The sequence below is a fragment of the Sebastes fasciatus genome, chromosome 3 (assembly GCF_043250625.1).
Source record: "Sebastes fasciatus isolate fSebFas1 chromosome 3, fSebFas1.pri, whole genome shotgun sequence".
Taxonomy (NCBI): Eukaryota; Metazoa; Chordata; class Actinopteri; order Perciformes; family Sebastidae; genus Sebastes; species Sebastes fasciatus.
The window spans coordinates 21,707,015-21,719,104 of record NC_133797.1 but is presented as its reverse complement, the minus strand read 5'-3'; the positions used below and the strand labels follow the sequence as shown (position 1 = coordinate 21,719,104).

The 12,090-nt window shown below is 42.1% G+C and overlaps 1 protein-coding gene across 1 annotated transcript in view; it reads right to left on the bottom strand.

The window, feature by feature from the left end:
* Positions 1 to 2,427: 2,427 nt before the first annotated feature.
* fhdc1 (FH2 domain containing 1) overlaps positions 2,428 to 12,090 on the bottom strand; it is a 38,797-nt gene continuing 29,134 nt past the window's right edge. Inside the window, exons 9-12 of the mRNA XM_074629598.1 lie at positions 11,406 to 11,476; positions 10,121 to 10,238; positions 9,801 to 9,965; positions 2,428 to 9,522 (exon numbers count right to left, since the gene is read on the bottom strand). Coding sequence (XP_074485699.1) covers positions 7,306 to 9,522; positions 9,801 to 9,965; positions 10,121 to 10,238; positions 11,406 to 11,476 — 2,571 coding nt within the window. The 3' untranslated portion in view covers positions 2,428 to 7,305. The remainder of the gene's footprint in view (positions 9,523 to 9,800; positions 9,966 to 10,120; positions 10,239 to 11,405; positions 11,477 to 12,090) is intronic.

Sequence of the window (12,090 nt, the reverse complement as noted above, 5' to 3'; positions counted from 1 at the left end):
TTAATATTACCAAGCTATGTAAAAGAAGATGCATTGTACTGTAATCCAATATGTAAGAAGATGTGTCCAAACAGGAAAGGGAAGCAGTTTATCACATGAATGCAGTCTGTAAAACACGATGTGTCTCACCCCATGTCTGTTTCCTCCAGTTTTCTCTCTGCGTATGTGAGCTCAATGGCTTCACTCTCACCATGTGTTCATGTAGATCTGAAAACAGATGGAAAAAGAAGTGGACGTCAGCATCACACACACTGACAAATTATGACAATCAGCTTTGTCCTTGAATTCTCTTAAAAATTTCTAAATGCATATTTCTATTGGATGATTTTTTTGCTGTACAGTCTCTTAGATTGGCTGCTAATGTCAGTGGTCCTCTATTGATCTCACACTGATAATCCCTGTAGCTGTATTAGAATGAAATCCCAGCATGTTGGCATACATTTATGTGGATGTAGTGTGTTTGTTAAAGGTCAGAGTGACTCGGTGTGACACTGTGACCTTTAAAATGACAGGGAGGAAGGTCATCCAGGTGACACTGTAGTAAACTCTGAGTAGACTGTCACCTGGTGTTCCAAAGCAAACCATCTCTGAAGAACATGAAGTCCAGATTGCATGATTAAAATATTGCGATAAAAGGTCACAAAAGCCTCATTTTTGGGGCATATTTTCAATGCTTAATGTCAGAGAAAAATCTGCTGCAAATATACAAACATTCAGAGTTGCAAGATCTGAAATTAACCAGAAGAAGATGTGCTTTTTATTTCTAACCCACAGAAACGACAGCTGTAGTAAATGTGCGCTGACGGAAGTTGTGACTCACTCTTTCTAGGAACGCTGCTGCTGAAGCCTCCTTCCTGTCCAGGTTGCAGTCTGATCCCACTCGTCTGCTTCATGATGTACTTGCCGAGCAGGAAAACATCCTCAAGCTGCTCTTTTATCCATCAAAAAAAATCCAAAGCAAGTAGATACATGTTGTAGATGACGTAGTAACGAGAAGATAGTGAAAGCAGAGGTCCTGCTCCTCCTCAGGTGTTTGGTTGAGCTGCAGGATAAGGAGGGATTGAGAGGAGACTAATCCCTCACACATGGCTGCAGCAACGTTGAGCTGGAAATAAACGTGCAAGTCACGAGCTGTTTGACATCTCATGCTACACAATACACAGCACTTTGTCTTGAGCAATGCCTCTAATGCCTCATAAAGGCCTTTATACAGTACTAAGCCATACCGGATACATCATATACAGTATGTTGTTTCCATTCTGGTAATAATTGATTTCTTATAGATCCAAATGTATGTAACTGTTATTAAAAATGAAGAAGGTTGAATAGTGTTTTTGTTTTTATTAAGAAAGCACACATTCGTTGAGGTTCACTTGTCTTTACGTAGTTTACAGTCTCTCAAATGACTACAGATCTGTTATATCTGATCATAAAAACATTGTTTATAGTCTTTGATCTCTTCTTTCTCCAAGCATCTGTTGTCTGATCCTCTCTGGAAACTTCAGTTCTGCTTCTGGAGAGAAAAAACTGAGGCTTTTACAAATCCAAAATTAAGAGATTAGTCTTGAAGTGGCTAAATGAAGCTCTGAAGAGAGAATGTGTAAGACTATGGTACGGTGGTATGTCCTGCAATATTATAAAGACACTACAGAAGGCCACTAGAGAGACGTATTTGCAATTAAAAGTGGTTAACCCGTTTTTTAGTTACATAAAACCTTTGCTTTAAAGGGTGTGTAATCCTCTTGACCAACATACATATAGTGGATGTGAAACTCCAGATTTAATGCAGTAAAAGTCACATCTCTTTCTCCGTTTACTGGTGGAGTGTCTCACATGATGGCGCTAGAAGCCTAAAACTGTATCGAAAAACAACAAAATGACACACTATTGTAAAGTATGCAGCGGCTGAAACAAACCAGAGAACTATCTGAGGGTCATTTACATTAACAGGGCCGCTGACACACGAGATACTCTGCTGCTCTCTGCTGGTTCAACCATTAAAGTGGTTTTGTACTTCTCATGCTGTCAGGAGTGATTCACTATAAATAACTGTGTGCATTTGGTTTGGATCAATATTAGTTTTCCCTGTTTTTTGAATATTTATCATAAAATATATTGCAAATATAAAAATATGCCTGTTAAAAATCAAATCATACACATATAGAAACATACAGTAATCTGAGAAATTGTCAACACGTCCCCTTGAAAATCAGTATTTTTAGTAATTTAGTTATATAATTTATTTATTTTTTATTTTACATATTAATTTTATATAAAAATATTACAGACTACTTATGATTTGTGAGCATTATAGTTTGATTGCAAAGCTCAATTAGCAGTCAGTTTCCACATTGTGGCCTCAAGACTGTAGAAAACCAGCTATTGTAAAATAGACAAAGTTCAGGAGAAAGAAACACCAAGAACAAGTTTTCAGTTTACACAGCAACATGTGATTTTTTATTTATTTCTTAGATGTCATCATCAGAAACTGCAGAAGAGTAACGTCACAATTTGCAGCCATGTGGTCTCTTGATCAGGAATGATCAAGGTGATCAGTCTTTTCTTTTTCATCGTGAGACTTCAGATTGTGAAAGACCAAGCAGAGCGGTGGAGCGCCTACGTGGATTTACCTCAGGTGTGAAAACTACAGCGACGATTTTCATCACAAAGTAAAAAACAACACACTTTCCAGTGTACAAAAGACTTCCTTGGGGATAAATTAAGTCCAAAACAAGACACATTTAATAATTTGGTGAAAGATAAATGGAGGGAATACATATTTATACTATAGAGAATCAGCAATTCTGCAGGTAATTCATAAAAAAAAAGCCAAAGATTCACTCTAAATAATATTATTCACATATTGTGAGCAAGTTTGAAACAATACCAATTAACGTGACAACGGTTTGCGGACGGCATTGACCTTTCAGGCTTATGGGGCCTTTAGTAAGCAATGGTAACTGATGTTTAGACTGTTACTACGGTAACCACCCCTTAACAAGGAAGTTGTGGTGAAAAGGGCGAGTAAGTATTCAAATTCCTCAGCAGCTCTACTGCTGTAAGCCAGGCAGATGAAATGTAAAGGGCACCCATTGTAACGCTCGGGGGCTGTTAAAAGGTGACAGCAGGGGGCATTGTGGGATACACAAAGGACAGAAGATTGAGACTTATTGTATGAATAGCTTCTCTACAGCTATTGTTCCAAAATAAGCTGGTATGAGACATTGTTCCTTGGATTGAAGTTTTTGTTTAAAAGGTTTATAAGTTGCAATCTGTTAAAGGAACAGTGTGTAGGATTTGGCAGTATCTAGCGGTGAGGTTGCAGATTACAACTTCTCACGTGTGCCGAGCTTTTAGGATTGCTACGGTGGCCGACACAAAAACGCGAATGGCCCTCTCTAGAACCAGTTGGAGCAGAGCAGTGCGTATAGTGTGTGTGTACGTGGGAAGTGAGTGGTGAAGCAAGCGAGAGAGAGAGCGGCGGTGACGGGAGCGAGTAACGGGAGCAAGTAACGTTATCGACTCCGGCCCAAGCAGGATAAGTTAACAGTGTTTGGTTTGTCTGTTCTGGGCTACTGTAGAAACATGGCGGTGCAACATGGGAGAGGACCAGCTCCCTTTTTGACTTTAAAAGGAACAGTGTGTAGCGTTTCGGGGGATCTATTTGCAGATAATATTATATTAATAAGTATGTTTTCTTTAGTGTAAAATCACCTGATAATAAGAATCGTGTTTTCGTTACCTTAGAGTGAGCCGTTTATAACGACATACGGAGGAGCGGGTCCACTCCACGGAGTCCGCCATGTTTCTACAGTAGCCCAGAATGGACAAACCAAACACTGGCTCTACATACGGCTGTTCATGTGTTCATGTTTTCACGTCAACCACCACGCTGGAGAAGTTTTAGTTGGTCGCAATCTGTAACCTCCCCGCTAGAGGCCGCCAAATCCTACACACTGTACCTTTAGGTCCACAGGGGGATAAACTTTGAAACATCTCAAATGGGTTTCACAATCTCAACTCAAGGTCCACTTACTAGCTTTTTTTTTCTAGAGCTCTCAATTGTTTTAAACGGCTGTTTCCAAGGTGAATTTCCCCCCCAAATTAAAGATGTCTTTAATATTTTAGGCTGAATGGCAGTGGAAATTCATGAGCTGTAGCATTCCCGGACATATACTTACTACTCATTTAAAAAATAAAGTCTTGACTGTAGAGCGGAATTAGGTGATTAATTAATTTATCAATTAGCAAAAAAATAATGAGCAAATTTTGACAATCAAATCTTTATAGGACTGATTTTTTATGCAAAATGATTAAATAAATGTTCTAGTTACAGCTTCTTAAATGTGCTTAGAAAACAAGCAAATTCGCTCCATAATTGTAAAGAGAATATCTTTGGACAAAACAAGAATTTGAATATGTCTACTTGGGCTCTGTGACGGGCATTTTTCACCATTTTCTGACTTTTTATGGACCCAGAAAATATTCGTCAGATTAATCGATAATGAAAGTAATCATTAAGTGCAGCACTCCATTACTTAACTTGATACTGGGCTCTGAATTTCGGCCACACACACAACGGCATGTCACACTGGGCCTTTTGTGTCTAACTTCATTTGCATTACAAGGAACAAGAAGACATCCGTCGCAGGTCAACACACTGTAGGTCAGGGCTCTCAACATCTGATACAAGATATGGATGCTTTTAAAACATGTGTGCGCTCACATACTTCACTCTGTTACCCTTCATGTTTTAATGCTATGTAAACATATTGATAGTCAGAAAAATACTATGTCTTTACATTATGTACAAAGTGTATCACTAACCAGCGGAGTCACCGTTTCAGCTCGGCGTGATGGAATGTAGGAAAAGTTTCTACTCTCCTTTTTACAATCGAGAAGTTTCTACTGGTGATGGATCGGCTACATTAAGCTTTAAGGCAATGCACTGTCGTGAGTGTTGCTGCCATCAAGGCAATGGCACAATGCAGATTGAAAGGCAAGTGGTGTGAAATGGTCAACAGAGCTGAATTTAGCCCCAGTTTATGCCTCTTATGTATTACCATTACACCATTACACTTGAGTCACAGAGCTAAACATCAGTTATCAGTGTGTGTGTGTGTATATATATATATATATATATATATTAGGGCTGTCAAAGTTAACATGATAATAACGTGTTAACGCAAATAATATCAATATGCAATATCGATCTTCCGAAGGTTGTACCGGGCTCAGTTTTAAAGTTAGGTGAGGTTAAATAACGCTCCAAACTGATGCTAAATTTTGTCGAGGAAAAACGGGCATGGCCATTTTCAAAGGGGTCCCTTGACCTCTGACCTCAAGATATGTGAATGTAAATGGTTTCTATGGGTACCCACGAGTCTCCCCTTTACAGACATGCTCACTTTATGATAATCACATGCAGTTTGGGGCAAGTCATAGTCAAGTCAGCACACTGACACACTGACAGCTGTTGTTGCCTGTTGGGCTGCAGTTTGCCATGTTATGATCTGAGCATATTTCTTATGCTAAATGTAGTACCTGTGAGGGTTTCTGGACAATATTTGTCATTGTTTTGTGTTGTTAATTGATTTCCAATAATAAATATATACATACATTTGCATAAAGCAAGCATATTTGCCCACTCCCATGTTAAGAGTATTAAATACTTGACAGATCTCCCTTTAAGGTACATTTTGAACAGATAAAAAATGTGATTAATTTGCGATTAATCCTGATTTAGTATTTTAATCGATTGACAGCCCTAATATATATATATATATATACACATGTATGTACAGTATATACATATACATACATATATATCGACTTATCGTAAGATACATGGCCATGATCTTAACTTTTAGATCATCGACTTATTGTATCCACATAAAGTAGTTATCGTGACAGGCAAAAAACATTTATTTTGTATGAAAAAATAAAAACAATACAATCTAACTTCAACATGGACAAATATAACTTATAAATAACGTTTACCTTATGTTATTGCATTATTATGCAGCAGAGTATTTAATTCTAAGAAACAGATATAGCAGCTGCACGACATATGTTCATGATCAATTTGCAAAACGTGAAACAAAATCTATAATCATTTTTGTCCATATTGATGTAACATTGTATTATTTTCAAACAAAGTAATGTGTTTATATTTTTCTTGTGACATGTTTATTTTTCGGAATAACAGATACTTAGCTCTGTGACTCAGACGTAATGGCGATACATGAGAGGCTCAAACTGGGGCTGGGCGGAATTCTGACCAGTTATTGTTAACCTGGTCGGTAAAGGGTGCAGGCCTAGAGAACATGTGAGATGACTACATTCACAGTAGCAACATCAGACCAGACTGTCAAAATAATCACATGACTTCGCGTTCAATGCTTTTTCTTTCAAAGCATTAGCGCTGATCGTGTACAGGAAACATTCCCTACGTGCACGTCTACTCCATGATATTACGGAGGCGTTCTAACACATTTACTAACTACTGACACATACATACACAAGGTACAACAAGTACCACAGTTGGTATATATACTGGCTTATAATCTGTGATTTATATATATATATATATATATATATATTGTAGGAATATTAATATACCAGGAATTTGTAAAAAGTGACATTGCAGTTTAAACCAAGATCTACATCTTCATCATGCAGAGCCAAATGAACATAATCTATGTTTTTCTGCTGGTACAAGGCCACTGCAATCAATCTGAGGTATCAAGCAAAGGAACCAAAAAGCAAACAGGAGCGATGCTCTATAGGAGGACGCAATAAAAACTAAAACAGCAGCAAGTCAAAAGGTACAACAAATCTTGTAACCCTGAATGAAACGGAAACTGAAACTCAGTCTCAAATTGTCGGAGCTAATTAGCAGCATCATATAGTCAGTCAGTGTTCAACATCATCACAGACGCTAGCATATATGGTAACACAGCTAAGCAGGCAAAGAGGCTCCTGGGTAAAAACAACAAATTGCCATTTGTCAGTTTAGTTAATGCCCCACTCTCAGAAAAAAAAAGGGAAGGTGTGAAATCAAAAGCAACAAAACGGGAACGCGTGGAGCAGTTCATTGCATCTTGCTCTTTTGCAATTCATAAACCTGATAGAGAATCAGCTACTGGAGGATCCTTAAGGTGAGAGAGCTTAAAACTATTTTCAGATTCCTGTCTGTTGCATGATATGATAGGATAAGTCTGCACTGTAGAGGGGGGAAGTACAGCAAATATCAATTTACACCAAAGTGTCTCTTTCTTCTGGTCAGTTTCCACTACGTTTGTTTTATTTCCAGCTTGGTTTAGCACCTCTGCTGGGCGTCGACATCACGTCCCTAGGCTGGACTGACTTTTCAGAAAAGCTACTAGTCTTACGAAGATCTTCACGTATAGGAGGTGGCGGGGGAGTCTCGCTGCGGTAGGCGCTGCGGCTGGTTGCTTTCACACTTTGCACCCGTCGCAGATTTGTCCCTTGTGGCCGCTCCTCACTGGTATGAACTGTGGGCGACAACCTGTTCTGCTTCACCGGGGTTTGTCGACCTAGAAGCGAGGGGCTACGAGACGGCGTGGAGGGGACGGACGTGGGCGCCAGCTCCTTCTTGACCCTGGAAGTCGAAGCTACGGTGTTGCGGGCAAAGCTGGGGACATCGAGGGTGTTTTTTGCGCAGAGCGTGTGACAGCTGCTGTTCTCAGAGGAAGCTCCACCCTGAACCTGAGCCTGAGCCTGAGCCTGAGCCTGAGCCTGAGCCTGAGCCTGAGCCTGAGCCAGGGCTCTCATGGTGGAGCGACACATCTTCTCCTCAGGTGCAGGTTTGGGGATGTTCCTCAGGGGTTTGGCGCTCGGCTTGTGAAAGGAAGCCTTCCTCGGGGTCAAATCGCGTGTCCATCTCGAAAAGCCGCTTCCACTCTGAGCTTTTGACTCATCCGGGGGCAGACTGGAGTGTCGAGGAGGTCTCGTGGTCTTCTCGCTCCTTCCTCTCGCTGGGGTGCTCTGGTCACGAAGAGGCCGGCGTGACTCTCCGCCGTCATGCGCCAAAGCTCTCTCTGCCGTCTTGCTGCTACCTGTCCTCGTAGGCTTGCTAATGGGCACAACTTTCCGCATGCCCTGGCTCTCGCTGCTGGTCAGCGTTCGCACGCCGCGACCTCCGCTGCTCTTATTCGCTTCGTTAGCTTTGCTCTTTGTGGGCGTTGGTTTTCTGCTGCTACTCTGTGCATCTTTCTCCACACTTTGTTTCCCCTCGGCGGTGTCACAGCTCTCTGTGTCCCACTCCTCTGTGGCAGCAGACGGATTAGTAGTCATGGATGCTGCGTCCACAGATTTTGGCGCTGACAGCTCATTGGTTGAAACGGATTGGTCGTTGGGAGACATGGACTCCAAATTAGAGGACAGAGAGCTTGGATCTAGCTGGCTCTCCTGATTGGATCTCCCGCGGTCAGTTGTTCTGAAATGAAGTCCCTCTTTCATTAGAGACGAGCTCTCAACCTCAGAGTAATCCGAGGTGACGGAGCAATCCGTTTCTGTGCAGTCTAGTATATATAACATTGGTTTCTTATTGGATACAGAGGTGTCTAGTGGGAGGGGTGTATCACAGGTCGTTGATGAAACTGTGCTGTTGTCCTCTTCTTCTTTCAAACTCTCGGGAGAGACCCCAGCTGGTGTGGGAGAATCTATTTTCCCTCCCCAGGCTGCTTTGGGATCGTCTCCTCTTTCTAAAATTTTATCATGTAAGAGGATGTCCAGATTTATGGGAAGTGAACGTCTCTCCTTTTCCAAATCAGTCACCACGACGTCCCCCTCGTTGACAAAGTGCAAATAATTACTGTTATTGTTTGGACTCGGTAGGTCAAAAGCTTGAGGACCTCGAACTAGAGTGTGCGTCTCCACACTAACATTCATGTGGGCGGTAATCGGTGGGTTGGGAAGATGGACGGGCTTCTGAAAGACACAAAAGGGATGAGGCAAAACGCTGCCCTCCGACACAGATGAGTAGTTATTATTGTTGTACGGGTCGTTATCATTTAGCCCAGAGGAGGAGAACCTGGCCAGCGGGCTGATAGGCTCAGTTTCTGCCCGTGGAGACGTCGCCTGTCGGTCGCAGCCCAGCTCACGGTTGCCGTCCTGGGCTAAGATCCAGGGGGTCGTCTTCCGCTGCACAGTGCGGCCCGACCGAGGTAGACTGTTAAACTTGGAATAGTCTGTGGGATTTCCAGTGCCTCCGAATATCTCCAGGTATCCTTGGAGTTCTCGGTCTGCTATGGAGGTCATGGTGTGGCGGTGGCGGCGGGCGCTGGCGGAGCGTCCCAGCGGGCTGTGTGGACTCTGAGACCTCTGCTGGAAGAAGTCCAGCAGGCCTTCCTTGGTGAGCATCTCCACGTCGTTCTCGCTGCTGCTCCGACCGAACCCACTGCTCTGATCTGCACCCTGCCAAGCGAAGCGCTTTTCCTCCAGCTCTCGCAGACGACGCTGTCTGGCTTCTTCCTTCAACTCACGGTCCGTGTTGTCCTGAGAGAAAGAGGAAGGTGGAGAAATATTTAAAGGCAGGCAGGAAGACAATGATGGTAATGAAGCATGCACAACTTGCTCTCCTATTTTAGTTGATGCATTCCGCGCCCCGAGGACAACACAGCACAGTCCTTTGCTTGACAGAATTGGACAGAATAACTGCCTAGTCTGACTTCTTTTTAGCGATGCTGATGTGTCCCCAGATCTCAGCGATACAAGGTTATTATTACCTGTGGAAATGAGGCCCAAAACTATGAAAAGCTGTAAACTAAACTGACCTTGACTGCTTTCTTGAACTTGATGCAGAAGTCCTGAAAGATGCGGAAGCACTCGTCCAGCTTAAAGGTGTCCTTGTCTTCACAGAAGAAGTCGATGAGAGCGTTCCCCTCTTTACGCAGATCCAGCCGCCGTCTCTTCAGGTCCTGCAGCGTCCGTGCTGCACTCTGAGACATCAAGCGCATACATTTTTTATTATTACACTTTTATGGGTGTCATTATCTATAGCACTTGAGTCAGCAGTGCCAGAAATGTACAAGTCAGTGGCCTGGATCCAACTTTCTGTATATAATGTATAACATAAGTACTGCTGCTGCTTCACCTGCAGAAAGGGCTCCAGCTGCTGCAGTAGCTCCGGGTCTCCTTGAACTTTCTCCTCCAGGGTTTTAGTCCGAACATATAAGGAGGAAAACTCCACCTCGATGTTTTCCACTGAGATTCTGCATGAAAACATTACAAGCAGCAAATTGTACTTAGAGACAGTTTTGGTGATTATCACATTGTCCTCATGATACTGCTGAGAATGACAATGTCTGAAAGCATTTAGCTGAAAGCATCCGTCAGACTGTCATCCGTTAAAGGTGAAGATAGGACCGCTCTGAGAAATGCTTTCACATATCCTGAGGGAGGGAGGAGTATACTTGGCTCTCTGGTGCAGGAGTTGCACTGTCTCCACTCAGAGATGACCTTGTGAGGCTGACAGAGCCTGACAGCCACTGACTTCACACTGCGTTCTAAACATGACTCTCTAAGCACTAGATGTCAGCCCGAGTAATGAGGCTGGATGTTGTTAATTCAGCAATAAATACAAATATTAAACTCTCAACTTTGATCAAACAGCCCGTTCTCATAACCAGGGCGTCAAATACCGACGCTTTGTCACGCAAAGGCGTGTGATACTGACACACAGGGCACCTTTTATTGTCTGTAGGAGACCAGGCTTTCAAGTAACTATTATTATATTAACTCATCCGCGTCAATATCAGACGCTCAGAGAAAGTGGTCAGGGAGGTGGATATCACATATCATCAGTTTTCGCCTCCTTCCACTGGCTTCCTGTCCGTCTGGATTGATTTTAAGATTTTATTGTTAGTTTTTAAGGTTATAAATGGGCTGGCACCACCTTATCTAACAGAACTATTACACCTTCATCCTCCAGTTAGAGCGCAGAGGTCGACCAATCAGATGCTTCTGTATGTCCCCAGAAATACACTCAAAAACAGAGGCGACCGAGCCTTTGAGGTGGCCACTAATCTTTTGAACAGTTTACCTCTTCATGATAAAAGAGCTCAGACCACAGAATCATTTAAGTCGCTGCTGAAGACTCACCTATTTTCGCTGGCGTTTGATTAAGTTTATCTTCTGTTGTGCTGCAACTCTTTTACCGCTATTACGTGCACATTATGTTTATTGTTATTACTCTGTTCTTATTGTTTGGACGACGCTACAAACCAAATTAACTTTGTTTAAACTGAACAACCTTTGGTGGAAAAAACTGATTCCTTCCAGTCTGCTTGACACCATCATTCCCAACTTCATGTTTTTTTTTGGGGGGGGTAAATTGTTTTGATTCCAACTTTGTCTAAAAACCGAGAGGAGCAGTTTACCTGGCTGCACTCTGGACGTCCTGAAGTTTCTCTGGAAACTTGAGCAGCTTCTCGTCTTTTTTCTTTGCCTCCTGTGTAGAGAGAGACACATCACACGATTTACATCCAAACGGTCTGTTGCTGTGCGTGATGAAGTGGCATCAGAAGGACTGCTCTTTGTTTGGTTACGTAAGTGCCTGGCCAGCCTCTCCTGGCTCTTTTCTGTTTCCTGTCACCATCTGCTGTCCACCTGCCCTCCTGCTGCCCGTTTACTCAAGCACCACTGCTGGGAAACATTTATATAATAAAACTAATTCTTTGTGGCTGACAAGTGACTGAAATATGTGTCTCACTTTATTTTGATTTCACACATTTAACGTTCTGCGTGATTTAACTGCAGTAATCAGGATAGACTTTCTCATATGAAATATTAACAGAATGAAAAAGGTGTCTAGTTATCCTAAAGATACCTGAGCAATGTCTCCGAAAGAGTTCCTATAGTACAGTACATTACTTAAACTTACTATGACTATCTCATAGATAAGCATTGAGTACATTAAGTTCTTCACATGTGAAAACAGTGACAAATATACATATTAATTGGCTTCAAAAACACAAGTAACCTTTTATTATTCTTATATATATATATATATATATATAAGCATATACAGTAGAGGTCTGACTTAATGTAACCCAATAAGTGACC